Here is a 21,435-nt window from a genome sequence, read left to right on the forward strand (position 1 = left end):
CTTCCATGGTACGATGGCGGCATAGCCCTCCCGGACATCAAGCGTTACTATTGGGCCTCACAGTTGAGTGCGATCAATCACGTGACGTATTCCCCGGGCCCTGTTCCCGCCTTCGCTATGGACATATTACTGTTACCGGGTGGCAACTTCAACAGGGCTTTGTATTCGAAGGCGCCATTCCGACTTCTGACTGGACCCACAAAATGCGCTGTGCGTGCGTTGAGAGATGCGACTGTGGCCACGGGTTGGAGTGATAGGATGACACGGATGACTCCGTTGTATGAATCAGAGCGGTTGGGCGGCCTGTGGTGAACGAAAGGGTTTGACAGATGGGAAATGATCGGTATTAGCAAGGTGGAGGATCTTTGGTCCAAAGGCACAGTTAAGTCCTTTGAGGCCCTTAAGATGGAGTATCAGCTAGACGATAGGGAGTATTTTCGATACCTCCAGGTGCGCCATGCCCTGCTCTCCGTGTTCCCTCCTGGGACCGAGATCCCCCAGTCGTCTCCGCTTGAGGATCGGATTCTGGACGGCCATGTGCCAGACAGCACGATTTCCTTGATTTACAAGAAGCTTATTAACACCAGGGCTGATCTTCTGGTGCGGCTTCGGGCCTCTTGGACTGCGGACGGCCTCGAACTAGACGACGAGGATTGGCAGATAGCGATTTCCTCCCCTAAAGAAGTGGCTATTCCGGCTCTCCTTCGCTTTGTGCAATTGAAGATCCTCCGTCGAGTTTACATGACTGGTACGCGTCTGGTTCGTTTGGGGTTTTCGACTGATGGGCTGTGTAAGCGTGGCTGTGGCATGGATGGCACCTTTCTCCACATCATATGGGAATGTCCGGTGGTCTCCGCTTTCTGGTCCAGAGTGCATGATATAATGGGGCGGGTCACCGGGGTCTCTCTTCTACCTGAGCCGCGTCGTTGCCTGCTTAATGTCTGGGAGCCTACGGATTGTACGGCCGCTCGGACCTTTTGGGTCACTCTTGGCAACATGGTTGCCAAGAGGGAGATAGCGCAACTCTGGGGCTCCCATAGACCGCCTGGGATAATTGCCTGGAAGGAAAACATGGACTGGCGCATGTTTCGGGAGAAGATGGTCTATGAGGCTCGGGGCTGTCCCAGGAAGTGGGGCAGGATTTGGTCACAGTGGAATGAATACCGTGGAGATATCTGCACCCCTCCACTCGATTACACTGCTGATATTCCTTCGTCCCCGTAATTGACGTTCCTATAGACTGGCCAATACAATTTCCTAGTGATCCTTTTAGCCATCCCCCCGCCCCTTGATAGTAGTCGTTCATTCTTAGCAATTGACTTCCCGCTCCTCCCCATCTCATACCCCAGATATTGCTCCTACCATGTGAGTGTTTGTGTTGTTTGTTCTAATTTCATCAAAATCATAAAACAAAACCTGAATGATCCTCTCCTTATGATGTTTGACGCCAGTGCACCGAAGTGTTGCGATCTATGGCTTTACTGCTACGCAGTGTTGTCTGGTATCCTGATGTTTGTCATAGCGGCCGGCCCGATTGGGTTGTAGGCAGACGCCTTGTACTGTGCAATCGAAAATAAAGGTTTTTATAAAAAAAATAAAAAAAATAAAAAAAAGTGAAGAGCAGACCGAAAGAGAAGGGCCACCCCTCTATGCTTCGTGGTAGCCGAGGATCTGTAAATGAGGGGAAAGTTGTTATGCTTGAGGCGCAATTCGTCCTTGCGTGCCAGGTGTGTCTCCTGGAGACCCACTATATCCAGTTGGTGATCAAGCACATACTTCCAAACCCTGTGGCGCTTCTGTGGGGAATTCAAACCCTTCACATTCTATGTACCTATAGATAGTGGCATTACACTGCGTTATCCCCACCCCTGCGATCTGCAAGCTGCCAAGACCTCTCACATATCCCACTGACCAGAGCAGCCAAACGGCTTGTTGTGTTAGCGTCTTCAACCACAAGTAACTGCGAAGAGTCCAGTCCGAGTAGGTGTGTATCCCTCCCGACCACCCCAGGCTCCCCCCCCTTCGCCCTCAGCCACCCCACTCTCCACAAAACCAGTACCATGGTATTTAAAGGCATGACCCCACCATTCCACCATTCGACATCCATCCACATGCACACTTCTTGGTCACCACCACCGTCTCCCCGTTCCCCAACTACCCCACCTCCCACCAGAGTCCACCTGCACAACTTCCCCTCCACAAACCCCGTAAGCCCCACTAAGGGACAACAAAACAAAAGAAAACAATGGTAGGTAACAAGGGAAAGTCTCACCAAACAGGTCAGAAGGACCGAGAGTTCCACAATGCGGACAAGTACTGCAACCTTCAGGGGACGAAGCTCGGGGGGACAGTCAGTGGTCCCCCCAGGGACTGGTCCGGGGTGTCTTCTCAAAAAGTACATATGGACCCACGGTACCTAGATCGGAGGTGTCCCTCCGACGCCATCTATTCGGCCAACCAGGACTCAAGCCGCTCCGGAGCCATCTCCTGATGTGGCCTCCGGCGCTGTGGTCATCGTCGCTGTGGACACAGAAGCAACCGCTGCTCCTCTCTCCTGCAAGCAAGCTGTGGGATCCGGTCTCCCCCTCGCTGCTGCGCCCCCTACTCTCTGCCAGGATGAGGAGCGCCGTCTCCGCCTAGCAGGGGATCTTCCTTCTCCCGGGGAGGGGGCTTCATCGTCCAGACCCAGTAGATCTTTGGCAACTTGTAGAGAATGGACCTGCACCAACCTATTCTGCCATCTGAAGATGAGCCGAAAAGGGTGACCCCAGGAGTAGGCCACATCCTTCTCTCGCAGAAATGCGGTAACAGGTCGAAACTCGCTTCTCTTCTGAAGTGTCGAGGCCGCCAAATCCTGAAAGAGCTGGGGATGATGATCCCAAAAGTGCAATGGGGAAATCGCACGCGCTTTCCTGAGTATGCGCTCCTTCAGCTGGAAATCATGGACGCAAACCAGGATGTCAGGGGGGGGGAGCTCTACTGCCCCTCGGCAAGCCAACTCGGTGGACCCTGTCCATACGGATTTCATGGAGATCCTCCTCTCCCAGGATCTGCAGAAAGAGGGCCTCTACGTAACCCCGCAAATCCCCATTCTCTGCGTCCCAAGTTACCGCCCGAATGCGAATGTTATTTCGGCGGGACCTATTTTCGAAGTCTTCCGCGTGGGACTGGAGATCCAAATTCTGTTCCGTGAGGCGGATCACGTCTTGCTGGAGCTGATGCACGTTGCCGGCCATCGCTAGATCATGGTCTTCCAGCGTGGCCACTCGCTCTCCAATGTTATCCACATCCCTCCTCATCTCGCGGAGGTCCGAAGTGAGTTGAGAGCGGAGTTCCGAGATATCCTCCTTTATCGCGGCAAAAAGCTCTAACATGAAGGCCTTAGTGGCCGGGGCCTCATCGTCTCTCGGTTTAGGTGAAGCGCTGGGTCCCGGCGATGCCGGTTGCTGAGAGCTTCTTGGCGGTGCATCTTTGCCCGGTTTCCCCGTGCGTTGTCTGTTGGCCATTGTCTCTTCGGTGTTCGGGGCTGCACCAGAGCAGCGGCCGCGCGCCTCGGAAAGGTATGCTAGAGGCCCCCCGAAGCTCCGTATTCGTCGCAGCTCCCGGGTAACCCCAGTCTTGGGCCGCGACAGGTACCCCAGTCGGCGTGAGCCACGTGGGCCACCGGGCGCGATGGGGGTTAGGATTCCTTAAGTCCGTCACCAGGGCCACAGGGCTCCGACAGTCTCATCAACGAGATGCAGCCAAGGCAAGTGTTCCCGGCGAGGCCAGAAGCGATAAATCCCCTCCAGGGGAGCCTGCCACAACAGCCCACGATTTCTCCACGGGTCGCCATGCTCAGGGCACCGAGGAGCGCCACTCAGACACGCTCGCCAACCGCTAGATCCGCTAGACGTCCCACCGGGCACCAGGCGGGGTCCTCAGGCTTTCTCCGGTACTAGCCGAGTCACCTCGTTGCCAGACCTCTAACACCTCTTGGCTCACTCCTCTTCACCGCAAGCGCACCCTAAACGGAGCACGAGTGCGGTTCCCACCTCGGGGGGCCCCCCGAGAATCGCTCTCCGCTCAAAGCTAGTGGTTCGTGGAGCGCCCTCAGTCCCAAGTTCTCCTTGATCCTCAAGCCGCGGTAGGCCGAGTCCACGGCCTCGTGGTGCTAGGAGAGGCAGGCCCGCAGTCCTCGGATGCACGTGCGTCTGCTTGTCCTCCTGTTGCCGGCCGCCCAGCGGCCGGGCTCATGCGACCAGCCCTGATCCGGCCCTTCCGTTGATCCAAGGCTGCAAGGTTCCGCTCAGCCGGGCCTATTGCAATGCCGCTTAGGCCGTCCTGCCACCAGCTTCCGGTTCGCATCAGGGCTTCACAGCTCCGGCCGCGGTCCTCAACACAGCTCCCGGCTTCAGCGTCGGCCACGCCACCACAGGCCGCCAGCAGTTCGGGTTGTACCACACCACAAGGGGAACTGCTAGGGAGTCCAAACTTTCAGGATGGCCTCAGGGAGTCTCTGCAACACTCCCGGCCAGGTCTCCGAGGTCCCGGGCAGGCGCTGAACAAGGCTTTCATACGCCTTTTCATTATCATTCTTGTCTTGGAATGGGAAGAACATTGGTTAGCTATGTTGTGTATACCAGTTTCAGCCGTTTCTTTGGTTTTTGAATAGCTGTCCTGTAATCAAATAAAACCATTTTCTAACAGGTAGGAACCTCTGGAAGGCATGTCTGGCTGCAGTAGAGTCGGCTTCTGGGCAAGCATAAAGGGTGGCTGTCTGTTCTCCAGTCCAACCAAGCTTCCAGAGACCATCGCAGACTTGTTAGTAAATATTCCCATCACCGTACGTGTCTGTTCGAAGCTGGCCCTGTATATACTATACCAACATAAGGTATGGGGTACACAGAGTCCAGGTAGTCCCCAGAGGTATAGCAGAGGATAACTTGGGTACTAACAGCTCTCTTTGTGGTAGTGTGTGCGAGCAGTTAAGCTTATCTAGAGGGGGTGTTAAGCATTTATTGTATTCACTCAATCAAGGACTGATACACACACTCAGAGACAGAGTCCAGATCAATGTGGTAAGTAGAAAAAATATATACTTCTGTTTTATTTTAGACCCAAGCAGGACTTGCGCAGGTGAGTAAATTATACTTTCAAATGCAAGACTGTTCAAGAAAAATGCTGTTGTACTAGAAATTGCAGTTGCTACAGGTTTGTATCACTTTTAAATGCAGTTTTTATCATACAGTTAAGTACTTTCAGATTACTTTTTAGTTACTTCAGGATTACTTTCAGTACTGGGGGTGGTATGCATAGATACCACAACTTAGGATCTCTACATACAAGGTAAGTATGACTTTTTATACTTTGCAATAGAAATTAATTTTCTTCATACAACACAGTTAAACCAACCTTTTTATCGGCCCAACATCTCTTTACATGGGTTCCTATGGGAAAAAAGTGTTAGCCGTTTTGAATGTAAGTACACGACTTGCAAGGGTGAGTTTTAGGGGTTAGGACCAAGGTTTCCCAAAGTCTACATGGGCGCACGAGTTGCAGCACTGGGGCGGCTGGGTGCAGAGTGCAGGGGCCCAACGTTAGCCAATGGCACTAAGGGGGCCTTTGGTTAGAGACTGCTGACGAGTAGACCACTCGGTTGTGGGAGCCAAACTCCTGGGGATAAGGTCAGCACTGCAGGGGCCAACGACCAGCACAGGAGCTGCACTGACCGTGGCACTCGGCGGCCGGGTGCAGGGTGCAAAACTGTCGTCGGGGACCCTGTTTAATGGAGACCTTCGGTTTCGGAAGGATGCTGCAGGCTCGGGCAGGGAGACTTCCTGAAGGCAACTACCAGCTGAATCTTTAAGTTGGGATGTGGAGTGTTGCCTGGACACCGTCGGTTGGACCACCCAAGGCTGTGGGGCATATGGTGAGGGGTGTCTCCTGGTGTCAGGTTTTTCTTACCAGCCCCGGTCACAGTCGGGAAGGCCCTTCAAGTTGAGGCTGCAAGCGTCATCGGAATCTTGAAGGAGTTCTGGGATCACGAGATCCCAGGTCAGGCTCCCTAGGGAGACCTCCTTGGGGTATTGGGCCACTCAAACTTGGGCCATGGGGCGTGGCTTAACCGGCGATGGTGTAAGACTTGTCTCTGGGGAGCTCCGGCGGGCCGCCACTATTATAAGCAATTAAAACGAAGCTGTGGAGCCAGGGAAACCACCTTTGGGGTGGACATTGACGGCGTCGACCAGGGCCATCAGCTGAGGGGCCGTACTCTGTCCGGCTGTGATCTGAGACACGGACTGGAGCAGACTGCCATCTTGCGAACCACTGCCGGAGCCCCTCTCGGGTCCTGGCGATCCCCCAGGGCACTCGAGGGTCGGGGAACCAGCAGAGCAGAGAGCGGGAAGATCAGCGGCTGGGAACCGGGGACCCGGTGGAGCGAACCGCCATTTTGTGTGAGGGCTGGTGGGGCCCTATCTAAGGCCCGGCGATCACATGGGACTCCTGGTCTGCAAGTCCGGCAGGTTAGTGACTGAGCTGAGCGGCAATGAGGTGCCTGGCAACGCTTCTGCTTCGGAGTGGCTGGTGGCATCTGCAGAGGACAGGCCGGCGATCCTATAGTGACAGCGTTGGCGACATCTACATCGGGGCTGTCAGAGGGGGGGGAGAAGTCTGGCCGGCCTGGCAGGTCCTGCACTGCCGCGCACGCCTGGAGGCTCTAATCGGTGTGAGTCTCGGCCGGGCTGCGAGCGGGGACTGGCTTTCAGGAGCATTGGACCTAGCAGCAGGTACGGCGCGGCTGAGGCTGGGGGCTACGAGTGAGAGGCACGGCAAGACGCAGGCGCCCCCGCCATTTTGGGGTTCCTCTCGGGACAGAAGGCAAGGACATCATGACCTATGTGGCGCAACTACTCCACGAGGTCTGGGGGGATGACGACGCCTCCCCGCCAGCTTTGGACAGGGCTCACAGGGTCTCCGGGCCCGCGTGCTGAACAGGTCTCCTCCCAGACATTTTAACCAGGTTCCACTTTTTCACACAGAAAGAAGCTATTCTTCGGATAGCGAGAGCATAGCAGGACCTCACATACGATAGCCACAAGATTCAGATCTAGCCGTACCTAGCACCCAATAGCTTGCGGCGGCGCCGAGAGTTCAAACCGATCGCTGACAGGCTGCGGAGCCTGGACATCACGTATCAGTGGGGCCATCCATTCGCCCTTATCTATCCATGGGAGTCTAAGCGCTGAGTGATACGCTCCTATTAAGAAGCGGCTCAACTAATCCGACTCCCCACCTCGCAATCTGCCAGTCCCACCCGATCCTCACCCTCTGTGCGGGTGCCTGCCAAGCCGTCCTGGTCACCTGTGAGTCGGCTCAGACACTCACCACCCCTGGATGAACGATCATCCTCCCAGGCTAAGCAAGACATTATTGAACACATCAGGTCCCTGGAGGGGGATAACTCGGAGTCAGGCTTAGATCCCTCGGTCCCTTGATGGCAGACACAAGTATCCGTTCTACTCTCTAAACCCTGTCTTGGGGGGCCATGACTTGCTCCTGGTTGCTCCCATGTTTGTTGCTGTGTTGTAGGTGCCTCTCCAATTCCCTCTCTGCGGGGTGGCTGGAGCCGGAGCCCTCCCCCATTTGGATACCTTTGGATACAGCCAAAGACCTACCCCCTTCTGTTCCTGAGAGAGTGACGTCTCTGGGTCCACCCAAACCCTAGGGTGTAGGATGACCCGCGACTGGAACAGAACGTTGCGGCTCGGTTGGCCGATGTTGTTTGTTTACCGTGATTTTTCTCTTCTTTCCTACTATTTACTTGACTTTTTCTCTTTCTTTTTCTCCCCATTTCTTGGGCTCGGTGGGCAGGAACCTCCGCAGCTATGGTGGGTTATCGGAAGGGCTCGCCCCTGTACCCTCTTTCCTCTGGTTTGACATGCCTCTAGTTTGACCATCCCCTCTGTAGGTGGCGACCTAAAAAATGCAACAAAGACTAGATACAAAATGAGGTTAAAAGGGGGTTTATTTATTCAAAAATGAGATGAGCTGTTCTCCTGTCAAATAACCAATGGGCACTGATAGCAAAGAATTAGAGAAAGGATATTACCCATGTATATGTAATTGAGGCAGGAGGCAAGATCGTGCCTAGGTAGTTATAGATCAGGAAGACTTGGGAGGAATGTGCGGGCACAAGAGTTTGTATTTGGGAATTGCAAGATACAAAATTACTTGAAAGGTGTATTACGGGCAATAGCAAAAGCACCAAAGCTACAGATTCCAAAAGATTCAGGCAGCATGATATTGGGCTGGTTCCCGGAGGGTGGGGTCTAGAGAAATGTCATCAGAAAACTGTGGCACTGGTGAATGTAATGTCAGCTAAATGAGGGTATTGGCAAAATCCTATACAACTTGAATGCCTTCTACAGATTTTGAAACTTGTTTGTCATGGAAGAAACCATGCAAGCCATTTGAGGCATGGAATGGTCTTTCTGTGTGAGATGGTGACTATTAAAATATTTCTCAATGGAGTGTAGAGAAATTACATCCCCAAGACCACTAAGAGCTCTAGAAAAAAGTATCTGTCTGCTGATACCCTGGGTATTTCGGAGGAGACTTCCTATCAGATTAACACCTTTTTTTGTGGCCCAATATCCACATTAGAGTCTCATAAGTTTTTTGCCGGGAGCAAAAGCAGGGGTACTCAATCAATGTGTTTGCAAAACTTTTTAAAAATTAATTGGAAGTTAAATTGAAAATAAGTCAGTAGTGTGGCCTTCCAATTGGAAGTATTGCATGTATGTCATTTCTTGAATTGTAATTTCATAGGCTCACAGGAGTTGAAGTACCTACTCAAAATAGTTATGGTACAAACTAACACAACGTTACAAAAGAGCTACTGGCTGAACTCCCATCAATGATTTCTTTATGTTGAATTGTTCAGTGGCATCAATGCCCTTATTACGAGGAATTAAGCCCGCTGAGGAGATTCCGCGGGGAGGGCCCGGAGGTCATCAGCAGAGCGGCACGTTAGTGGAGGCAGAGCCGCGGAAGCCAGCAGGAGCTGACGAGTGAGTGCTGAGAGAAGGGGGCGGGGTTCGGAAGAGGCTGTCCCGCAAATGCACCCTACCTCTCTTCCGACGGAGCTGTGGGAAGCGTCAGGGGAGAGGTGAGGAAGCTCCGGCTTGGTACGCTGCGAGGAACCTGCAGCGCTGGGGCCAGGAATCATCGAAGAACAGCTGTGACGTGTTCAGTGAAGGTCGCGCTATCGAGTGAGCTGACCGGGACGATCTTTTCAGAACCCGGTACGACCGCGGAGAGAAGTGTGGGGCCCAGGGGCTAGGTGGGCCTCGTGGCTGCCTCAAGAGGGATAGCGGGAGGGGAGAGACAGAATTTCCCGGCCTTCCAACAGAAGTAACCTAACTGACAGCAACCGGTGGCTCTATATTGACAGCAAGGCTTGGGACAATCTCCGCTTGTTACCCTGCGCTACTAACATTACCTCAGAAAAAGCGCAACTTAGGGTTATCTGTTTTGAAGCAATTCCTGAAGGAAGTTGATTTATTGCCAAGATAACAGGGCTGTGCTAGGAATAGGAAAACCTTGGTCGGGAAGGGATTCTTTTCCTCAGAGTTGTTTAAAAGCCTAGGAATGTCACTGGAACAATCTGTCAAAACATTGGGGGTATAAATCCAACTATATGGCTGGATGAACTGTCGAAATATCTTGCTTGTTTGAGTTCAGATACCCCTCTGTGAACCCCAGTACTTGTGGACTAATTGTTGAATGGTTACTGGAAATCTGAATTTTACTGCCAATAATAACATTGAACCCTCATGGGTAAAGTACAGTCGCGTATGACTGCAAGGAACCTTTATGTTTGCTAATTACCTCAACTACAGTTGTGTATTACTCATTGCTTATGTTAATGCTAAAATGTCAATGTGCATATGCTAACAATCTACGGTAGAGATATTCTATGAAACACTGCTAAGAAACAAAAAGAAAACTACGAAGAGATTTTATGAAACAGCCCGTGTTTTTCTAAACTGGTGTAGTTTCGTTTTTGAATGGATGGACGCTAAGTTACTGTAAGGGTGCGACGCAAGCTTATCACTTTTGCCTTTGGGTTAGACCTTCCTACTCTGTGCCAGGCTACCCTATGTGGTCTGGTGACCCCAGGTCCAACACATACATTTTGGGTTAAATAATTATTTTGGATAACCGTGAAATCCATGATTGAAGTACAATAAATGATTTAAAATAAGTTAATTTGGAAATGAAATTTATAGTAAGGATTTTTTCTACAAATTGCAGGTTGTTTAATTATTGATGGGATGTATTCCTGCCATCAACTGGGTTCCCTTTGCTGGCCGTTTAAGCCATCCTTTTATCTAGTGCCAGGCTGTTTGTTGAGATTGATGTTGCATGATTCCATTGGTGTGCATCTGATTGTTGGGATTGATATTGTACAGTTCAGTTGGTGGGCGTCTGTTTGTTGGGATTGATGTTGCACGATTCCATCCGTGTGCAAGCTCAAATAAACCTTGAGACGCTATAAATGCTACTACTATTGCGTGTTTTGGATTGTTCTCCAATATGACTCTGTACTTGTGCTGGGCCTGTATACTATTCTGTTTGGAGCTGCACCTTGTTGACTATACTGTACATGAAGAAGGCAGTGTCCATAAAATCAAATATCATCATTGGTCCAAGTGTGCACTTCCCTTGCATACACTTTAAATGGGAACTTGGTTTGGGGTTCATTAGAGACTTTTGTATTGTATTGTAGATGTATATAGTGCGTACTCCAGCAGACACGGTGCTACGGTGCCTTGTGGGCGAGTAGCTCTCAACTCCATGAAGCCCAGAGTGAGTCTAATGTTTATTGTAAGTGTTGCATTTAGTACTATGTAATAAAAATTCTTGGGGTTTGGACACTGAATACTTGCATGCACTTTGTAATGTAGAAGAAAGTTGGTTGTTAATACATTGGTACAGATAGTTTAGTTATGTATGGATTCACATTCTTAATGATGCTACTGTGATTAAAGGGAGTGGCAGCAATGTGTATCATTCAGCTATTTGGGTACCCTGGTACACTGTTATCGGATGGCAGCATTGTGTATCATTCAGCTCTTTGGTTGTCCTAGTACACAGTGTTATCGGAAGTCAGCAATCTGTATCATTAGCGTTTTAGTTGTCCTAGTACACTGTGTTATCTGATGGCAGCAATGTGTATCATTCAGCTCTTTGGGTGTCCTAGTACACAGTGTTATTGGATGACATCAATGTGTATAGTTCAGCTCTTTAGTTATCCTAGTCCACTGTTATCGGATGGCAGCATTGTGTATCATTCAGCTCTTGGGTCTTCCCAGTACACTGTTATTGGATGGCAGCAGTGTGTATCATTCAGCTCTTTGGTTGTCTCCTTGTAAACAGTGTTATTGGATGGCAGCAATCTGCATCATTCAGCTCTTTGGTTGTCCTAGTACACAGTTTTATCGGATGGTAGCAATCTGTATAATTCAGCTTTTTCGTTGTCCTAGTATGCAGTGTTATTGGATGGCAGCAATGTGTATCATTCAGCTCTTTGGTTTTCCTAGTACACTTTTATTGGAAGGGAGCAATGTGTATCATTCAGCTCTTTGATTATCCTAGTACACTGTTATCGGATTTCAGCAATGTGTATCATTCAGCTCTTTGGTTGTCCTAGTACACTGTTAACGTATGGCAGCACTGTGTATCATTCAGCTCTGTGGTTGTCCTAGTACAGTTATCGTATGGCAGCACTGTGTATCATTCAGCTCTGTGGTTGTCCTAGTACAGTTATCGGATGGCAGCAATGTGTATCATTCAGCTCTTTGGGTGTCCTAGTACACAGTGTTATCGGATAGCAGCAATGTGTATCATACAGCTCTTTGGGTGACCTAGTACACAGTGTTATCCGATAGCAGCAATGTGTGTCATTCAGCTCTTTGGTTGTCCTAGTACACTGTTATCGGATGGCAGCAATGTGTATCACTCAGCACTTTTGTTGTCCTAATACTCTGTTATCGATGGCAGCAATGTGTATCATTCAGCTCTTTGGGAGTATATGACGTTGCAATGCATGCAATTACAACACATGATTTTACAACAGTCTTTACATCGCAACTACCATTACATAGCATGATTTTACAATGCATGCCATTACAACGCATTTTTTAAAACTACCATTACAATGCATTCCGTTACAATGCATACCATAACACTGCATAATACTTTTAGGGCAACAGTAGGGTAAGTGTTGGATAGTGTAGAGGTAAAAATGACTATTCCTACTCCAGTGAGTGCAACAGTAGGGTAAGTGTTGGATAGTGTAGGGGTACAATTTACTAAGTGTTTGAGAGTGTAGGGTTAAAAATTACAATTTCCACTCCAGTGAGTGCAACAGTAGGGAGAGTGTTGGATAGTGATGGGGTAAAAATTACTATTCTTGCAATGATCGGTTTAGGAGTTCCCCATTCCGTTAGGATAAGTGCACTTTTCTTTGGAGCCAATGGTTCCTTACATCATTCATTCATATAGTTTCAAATCTGTTTCAGTGAAGAATCATAAGTCAGAGTCTTATTCATTGAGTCATTTTATTTTTCTTCCTTTTTTCAATGTTGTAATCACATTGTTTTATCATCTTATCCTGTCATGACTTCACTAGTTGTTGTCCACTGCTGGCGAGTTCAACACGTTTTACTTTCTAGAGTTTTGATCAAACCTTATATAAAGTGTTATGTTTTTCATAAGCACAACAGTTAAAGCATGTCACAGTTATTGGCTAACCTCGCTGGTATTGTCATGAAAAACAGTGGCGCCACATGATGAGCCCTGCATAATGAATCCATTTTGGCTGTGATCACGATCGTGCTTTGACTATAATGCGTGATCCATTAGCAAGGTGCGCATAAAGAGGCAGCCCCGCTGACTGCAGGGTCCTGGTGACTTGTCTGATTGGATGATAACTAGATAATGTGAAGAGGCTTCTGGGGGCAAAGGTTAGCTAAAAATATAGAAAAGGCGACTAGAAGGCTGCTACAATAGTTAATTTTGCTGAGAGTTGTTGAGGAAAAAAGTGTATTTGCTGTGTGAAAATAAATGCTTTGGTGAATTTTATGTATGTTCAATAGTTGAAATCTTTCTACTATGTTGGTTCTGAAGGTCTTCATGTTCGTTGTTGGATCCAAGTATAGGCTAAATTTTTTGTGCACATTCCCTGAAACATTAAGCTTGCGTCATCCATTGACATGTGCATTTTTAATTGGGTAAGCATCACATGGGATACCTTATAAATATAAAGGAATTTCATTTTAAATAAATAGTTGATTAAAGCAGAACCGTATTTTAAATATTGCGATCATTTCCACAATATTACTTCTACCCACACAGACATGAGGATTAATCTACCCAATTCCTAAAAGCTGGAACTATTTTATCATCTGCATTAGACCCTGCTAGCTTGAGTTTATGTACCTCTTACAGTCGGTGCCTTGACTTATTTTCTCATTTCAACATCAGCGCCCAAAATGGGCAAAATTGCTTGATGCGATTATTGAAGTGGCCAACTAGCTTTCCAAACCTGCCAAATTATTTTCTCTTGTGATCAGTTTTTGAATAAATTGAGATTATGTTGCCAGAGTGGGTCATGTTTGTCCAGCTTCGGGGCAGGAGGCCTAAATCAAGGACAGATCATCAGACTAACCTATGGCATGTTCACATTATCAGAATAACTGCTGACCATGTAAATGAGGTCTATGTCGATTAACTGTATGTTATTTTATCTTGTGTGAATATCCTGGAACCCTGGGTTGGACATAGTCCTCCTGAGCCTACATTGGACACCCTGGCTTAATAAAAGTCACCTTAATAAAAGGGTGCTGTGGGTTGAGCGCCTGGCGCAAGAGTGAGTGCTTAACCTGGAGGTCAGCAGATTGCATTCCAGCTGGGTCTATTCAACCTTTTCTCATTCAGAGGACAGTACAATGTTCTGTTAATGCTGACACTTATTCTTCGAGTGTCACAATAAAATGTTTCTGGTGTGTACTATATAAATAGCTGCTGTTCTTATTGTGACAGAAAAGAGGCTCTCGAGGAAGCGATCAAGAGGAAGATTGAATTGGATAAACGGGCTCTACATATGGTCGAGAGCCTGCTTGAAGAAGATGTAACCGAAGAGTTCCTTCTGGACTGCGTATGTATTTCTTTTTATCGGTCACTGCCTTTCTTTCTATTTCAGAAATCGCTTCCGTGAGGGCTTGGACCTGGAGTACATTATGTGTTGCTAGAGATATTGATAGAGGCCCCTCTTCCTTCTATTACTGTGTTAATGAAGAACATAACATTTCAACACTACTCCTATTACTATTAGAGATTTCACATTATTGCCTTCTAGAACTCTGTGACTGAATAAATTCTATCGAAGTGGTCACAATATTCTTTCCCAAGTATATCGGATCTGTTTAGATTCCGGATTAATGTCGGTTTCATCCCACCAGCCTCCACCTGCAGCCATGCCGGCCGTGTCTGACAGAATACCTTCCTGTAGGTTCAACCGCTCTGTACATGCGGTGCCGGGTTCTCTTTAGACACGGGTGTGCATGGTTGTGTGGCTTCACAGGTACTTTCAGTTCACTGCGGATCTACCTGGTTTCATGTCTGTGCATGTACAGTCTGTTCTGTACTGGCATTGCTTTGTTTCAGGCAGTAATAACGACACTGACTGGAATAAATCTGTGGTGAGTACCGAAGATATATTTTACTAAAACAAAGGATGGAAGAAATTCATTACCTTGCTTTACTAGCTAAAGTGTTTGAGGTGGCTCATACTACGCTAGGTTTCTCCAAATGAAGCTGCGTCGTTTGTTGTGAGTAGCGCCTTTTTTCACCCCATTTACCCTCCGAAGTGGTTCTCATCTCACTGAGCCATGACCCATTCACTTCTCTGCACCTGTCTGTGATAAATCAAAGGATCTGAGATAGACAAACCTGCCTCTCACTTGATGAAGAGTAAATTACATAATTATGTTTTTTTCTCTTCTGCAAATACAACTACCATAATGTAACATAAATCTATGAACTTCTTAATCTTATTTTGAACTCACGTGCGACTCTTTAATATACCACACTCTTTCACAGGTTGTAAGCTCTGGCTATTTAAGGGAAAGGAGGAACAGCTTGGGAACCTGCTTCAATTGGGGAACAACTCCTGATCCCTGCTTGGAACAATTGGTAGATGGGCTGCTGTGTTTCTCTAAGTGGCGAGCTTAGCTCTGAGTGATAAGCCTATGAACTCCGAACAGGCTACCAGTCCTACCACCTACAAAGCCCGATGGTTTGCCAGACCTTGGTGGTCTACCTCACTTTATGGTTTACTGTTCCGAATCATCTCCTCCTGCCTTCCTTATGAGGGTGTTAGTACTGGCCTGGGACAGTAACTGGTAGAGGTGCAGGAAGCAACCACCAACAACAACTTATTGAAATGTATTTATCCACATGCTGTCACCCGTCCATGCAGCCTCTGCAGCTCTCTATCTACCTAACCATTGGCTTCATTGTAGCCAGTCGTTCTGACACAGTTCATTTCAGAATGAAAGCACTTTTCTTTTCCCTTCGTGTGCAGCAGCCTGACAAATACGTTTGTGTGTGTTCCTCGATTTCCTGTGTTCATTGATTTTGGAGGTGCTTATACATACCTGTGAGAGTGTAAAGTTCAGTTCATGAAAAGCACCTGAAATGAGGCATTCTGAATACTGTGACTGAGTTGTCTTCAGTCAGTCAATGCGTGAAGGGGAGAGGTTGGATTGAATCCACCTTCTTTGTCCTTTTGGTTCCCCGGTTCAGGTTATGCTCCTGCTTCTTTTTCAAAATTTTCAGAGTTCCTTCACCTGGGAAATCACCTTTTATTTTTCACCAAATCTAGGTATTTAAATGTCTCAACAAGCAGAGAGCGAATTTTTTTTAGCTGCTCCCGACACATTGCCTTCTGTTAGTTAGGAATTTCATTACATTGGTCGTTTCCCTCTGTGGTGATGGGGACCTGCACAGATATAGGGACACTCCTATGCTGTTTTTCCAGCCTGAAGGTAGAAAGATAGTCCTGGTTTTGTAATTGAGTTCCTTGGAGTAAAAGTGGTGACTTTTGGAAGGCACCGTACATTGCAGAAATGTGGAGGCACATTATTGGTAAGAAAGTGCTTTTTTAGGAGATCCTGTCGAGAGTATGTTTCGCATAAGAGCATCCTATCACAAGTATTCAAAGGTCAAGTGAACCCTCCTGTATGGACGAAAGGACTCATGCTACCTTTCCTATCTCCAGACTCAGTAAAACTATTAAGAGGGACATCTCTGACATGTTTCTGACAGCAATATGCTTTATCCCATGCATACCAATATTGCCCTCCAGCTCAGATCGGATCCCTGGCGATCCCATTCCGCTTCCACAACACAGACCTAGCTCCTGGCTTCAGATGCCATTCTCTTTCAAACCAGAGCACACTCTGCACTGCACAAAGTATTCTACTGAAATAAAAGGCTTCTGTACCATTTTACTATACTTTTCTACTGTTACATGAAGTTTAATTTGAAAGAACCTACATACATATATTCAAGAACAAACATTAAATATTGGGATCGGCACCCATGGATACAATTATGGGTTTCATACATACATCCTTTATTGAAACTGTCCCAAAGTCCTTAATAGAAGACTTCTGTGACCCGAAAAGTTATCCCCTGCTGGACGGCTTTCGTTTCCCATGTCCGAGTCACTGTAAATTATATTGTGTGCTATTACATGGATAGGTATGACTGCATTTAACTATTAGGCAAGTAATCTGTATGTGCCGCATTTCACAAATTCAAAACCTCGGATAGTTTTGTCGTTTCCTGTTAATCCAAACCTGTACTTGTTCACCATAAGTTAATTTGTCAAAATAAATTAATACAAAAGTTAAGTTCAGGGCCCCAAAGTGTTTTTTTTCATTTAGTAGCCCAATGCCCGCAAAATCAAATTTGGGGTTTCCAAATATCAGGGATTCCTTATCTTGATTTCAGCAGTGCCTCTTTTTTCCATGAACCTACACTTTCTCTCTTACTCTCTGATGTGCACGTTCTTTTTCACCTCTTCTCTGTCACTGTTATTCTACCTTACTTTCCTGTCTCCTTTCTTCCTTGTGTTTCCCTCTCTTGTTCTGGGTGAAAGTTTGATGATGGAAAATTAATCTCAAATCCTCAAAAATGAATGCTAGAGCCATCCACCTACAAAGACAAACACAGATTAAACACTGCTGTTCAGGGAGAACTTCTTCTCATTGTGCAGCTTCTCAGTGGTAAGAGGGAACATTTGCTTTAAGTCTCTGAAACCAAGACAGTTGTACTGCCGATTTGGAGATTTTACTTTTTTTTTAATGAAGAATTTATAATGAAAATAACATTGATGAGCTTAGTTTTTCAAACAGCTTTTCTTTCATATTTCTACATAGGGTAAATTTATGACACCTTCTCATTACAAAGACACGATAGATGAGCGGTTTATCATTCGATTATGTGGCTATCCCTTATGTCGAAATAAGCTGAAAAATGTAAGTTGAACCGTTTTAACTAAAACTGTCTATTTTTATTTTAAATCTTTAATTATATCCATGCCAGATAATTCTTTTGATTTATATTGTGTTCTCTCTACACTAAAGTATTGACATGTCTTGAATAAGATTGAATTTTCATTTCCATGTTTCTCTCAAGCATTTTCTCAAATGATGTAGCTGGAAGTAGTGGCATGTGGAACATTTCTTAATCATATGCATTTTGACTGCCATTGTGCGCTATGCTGGAGTGCTAATGCTCAACCTCAGTTAATCCTCACTCAGTAGTGCAGGTCATTTGCTCTGTTTGAAAAATCATCACATTTAAATTGTTATTGCAATAAAAGTAGAAGTGATTAGAAACATACTGGGAATGCTGTATTAGAAATTATGCAGGACAGTTAGTCTCCTTGCCACACCAAGGGACTCTAAGGGAACGTATGCACGGCTCATTCTGGCATGCATCTAGTGAAATGTGCAGTTATTGACACAAGTCTACTAACATCTATTGCCCATCGAACTCTTTGAGTGACTTTTCGTGAAAAGTCAAAAATCATTCCAAGTATTTGTTCATGGCCCATCTTGATGAGACATAAGAAGCAAACGTATTGTGCCAAAGTGGGTAGCATTGTCCTACCAGTTATATTTGAGAATATCTGTAGACTTCTCACCATGAGAAAAGCAAACGATTTAAGGTTAGTTTGGCACTTGCATTCTTTATTTGGGTAAAATAGTTTGAGGAAGCAAAACTACATTGAGAGGGCCAGGGGAATAGTTCTGACCTTCCTTACCTTGCACTGTAGAGTATTGCTGTCCATGAGATATGCATTTTGGCGTATGGGGAGCGGGAGTCTCATGGTGGACTGAACACCAGTTGCAGGGTCGCCAGCAGATTAATGGCTTCCCTACTCCTCTCCTTATCATATTCAAATCCTTTTCTTCAGCACATTTGCACCTGAGCAGTGTTTCCTTCCTAACACTGACCGAGTGCCGATGAGCACTGCGAAACCTTGAGTTGCACATACAGACGTTTGTCTGCTTGGACTTTCTGATGCACCTCATCTGCACTGGCTATCTGCACCTTGTGCCCCCTGAACTCCACCCCCTGCTGAACTCTGAGAAAATGGGTGAGCTTTTCTGTTTGATTACTGAGTTGGCAGCTGATCAACCTTGGAGCAGGAAATCGCCCCCAGGCTGCATTAGAATGCTAGTGTCCAGAGGTTCGAGGATGCCATTTCATTAGGATGGCGCGTCGTAACAGCAACATCAGAGGAGGATTTCAGAGTGTATCGTGTAGCCATAGTGAGTTTATTATGCACACACAAACACATCAGCAATAAGTGCAACTAACCATGAAGTATGCGTTTCAGCCTAATTTGTAACCGTTCGCACCCTGACAATCAAGTCAATTAGTCTTGGTGAGAGCCCAGTGCCTCATTGTTTTCCTACATTCAGCCATTTAGGAGCTAGTCACATTGACCAAGCAACTCTGTGAGACTATTTTGATTCTGTGAATAACCCTGACTATTTCGTGTACACTTTTACTAGTTTTCCAATTTTTTCCTCCAGGCTTTTTGGTATGTTCTATTTCACCAAACCTGCTCTCCTATGTATTGCTCATTTTCTGATTACATAGTTATTTGCTATTAAGCTGTTTATCACTCCTCTGCCACCAAATGCTTGGAAGGAATGGTTCAGGTCATTTAACGTTTAGTTGTGAGATATTGATGGTGTCAAATTCAAATAAGATAGGAAAAGGTGGTTACTCAAATACTCTTGGTGTTGAAAAGGCAAGAAATCTTCCTGTGTTTGTTTAAGAGGGTGAAGAGGATATACTCTATGAGAATGAAGAAGCAACAGGCGGTTAGAAAACATTTTTTGCTAGCCACCGAATCTGGTAGTAAGGAGACACATATTTTTTAAAGAGCACAGTCTGCTGAATCTGTAGCTATGTACGCTGTTTCAATAAGAGTCCTCATTGCAAAGTGTAAGTTTTGAAGCCTTTACTAGAGTCTTTAACAAAAGGATTCTCAAGCAACATCAATCAATTGCAAGAACACCTCTGTGAGAAGTTGGCCTGGTATATGATGTTCACTATTCTAGTGAACACATTGCACCAGTCCAAACAACCCTTATGGTGATAGTTGTAAAGTCAACCTTATAGACCAGCTATCCTAGAGGTAGCGTGGACAGAACAGTCTTAAGCTAAAAGACTCCTGAGGGCCTGGAAAGCCGGCTGTTTTACCATATGTAACCCCTTGAATACCACATGAAAGGACACCACACAGGATATATATAAAATATATATGTATTTATTTACCAACACACTCCTCTGAACTCTTTATGAAGTCAGAGGCAAAAGCACATAACCACGATTTGGGAAAGGAAAAGGCCTAGGGAATCGCTGAGGCTACACTATATGACCCTTAGGGTAGGAGTAGGAGGCCCAGAGGCGGCACGTGCAGTGTCAGTACACTCACGCGCGAGTCAATAGAAAGTCAATGGGTACGTAAAAGGTAAGTAAATGGAAATTTAGGACACTTCCGGTCTAACTAGGAAGATACAACTAACAAAACCAGACACTAGGATAGTCAATCCCTAGAGGAGCACCAAAGTACTTGCGTTACCTCCCCCACGGGCTGCGGGTGCATAGGTGTCAAAGTGTGTCGGGTTTCCGCGTTGATTCCTATGGAGCCTTGGAAGAAGATGCTGCAGGCGACCAGGAAGAAGATGTCCGGGTGGATCCAAGGGTGGATCGTAGTTTAAGAAGACCTGAAAGCAGAGGGGACAGAGTCTAGGTCACTAGCCAGTGACCGGGTGGAACCAGGAAGGAACAAGACGTCGTCGAGGAGCAATCAGGTGCTGTCGGGAAGCTTGTCTTTGCAGCCACGCGGACCAGGAGGCGTCGAGGACGACAGGTGCTGGAGAGGAGCTGTCACACGAAGGTTCTCGCAGATGGAGGGGTCGACTTCAAGATCGGAGCCAACAAGCCTAAGCAAAGGCAACCCATGCAGGATACACAAAAGGCTTCTGGTGCAGACCAGGAGGGTCTGAGGTACTTCACCTTTTCAGGGAAGCAAGGGCCAGTCTAGAGCAACCAGACCAGCGATGGATTTTCAAAAGGATCGTCGCCATAGGGCTACTAGCCAACGGGCCAGCAACCGGACAACGCGTTGAGCAGAACACAAGCAGAAGGGCCCCACGCAGATCTCGTGGAGTGTGGAGGGCTGGTCTTCGGTGCAGGTGGAGCTCGGTGTCGGGGTGTCTCAGTCCCCAGTGCACAGCTTCGAGGATGCCTCAGGTGCTGCGCTGTTAGCAAGTTGCAGGCTTTCCAAGATGTCCGGTCCCACGTGTCTCAACGCCTTCCACGGTGCTCAGCTGTGCTGGAGTCGTGCAGTGGGGTCAGAGAGGTCTGGGAGTCTGGGTCTTGTCAGGCTCTGTGCTCGGGTTCCGGCAGGAACGGGGACAAGCAAGCCATTGAGTTACTGGATGGTGCCTGGTTGCCCAGGGTGGTCACTCCTTGACCACAAGGGAGATTCTTCAGTCTTCAGCTCAGGTGAATGTCGAAGGGTCCAGCGTTTTGTTTCAAGTCGGTTCCAGGATTAATCTAAAGTCTAAGGACACAGCTCCTACTTTTATACAACTAAAAGGGGCTGGATTAGTTTCTAGGTCCTTCCTATGGGTGGGACCAGGAAGGGGGGTGGTTACACCCCCTATCCTTTGTTCAGTTTCGCGCCGTAGCTGGGGCTGGAGTGCCCCAGCAACCGGTTTGAACTGGGGTATGCATGAAGCACCTAGTGTGCTCCAGGCAGTGTCTCAATCTATTCAGCCCTCCCTGTCC

At 47.1% G+C, this 21,435-nt stretch overlaps 1 protein-coding gene across 1 annotated transcript in view; it reads left to right on the plus strand.

Annotated features, from left to right (window-relative positions):
- The window catches only part of LOC147658895 (putative RNA polymerase II subunit B1 CTD phosphatase RPAP2), a 189,979-nt gene that overhangs the window by 57,407 nt on the left and 111,137 nt on the right, over nt 1-21,435 (plus strand). The window contains exons 3-4 of the mRNA XM_086952049.1: nt 14,092-14,206; nt 17,496-17,594. Coding sequence (XP_086808175.1) covers nt 14,092-14,206; nt 17,496-17,594 — 214 coding nt within the window. The remainder of the gene's footprint in view (nt 1-14,091; nt 14,207-17,495; nt 17,595-21,435) is intronic.

This window comes from Lissotriton vulgaris, unplaced genomic scaffold (genome assembly GCF_964263255.1).
Source record: "Lissotriton vulgaris unplaced genomic scaffold, aLisVul1.2 SCAFFOLD_1988, whole genome shotgun sequence".
Lineage (NCBI taxonomy): Eukaryota > Metazoa > Chordata > Amphibia > Caudata > Salamandridae > Lissotriton > Lissotriton vulgaris.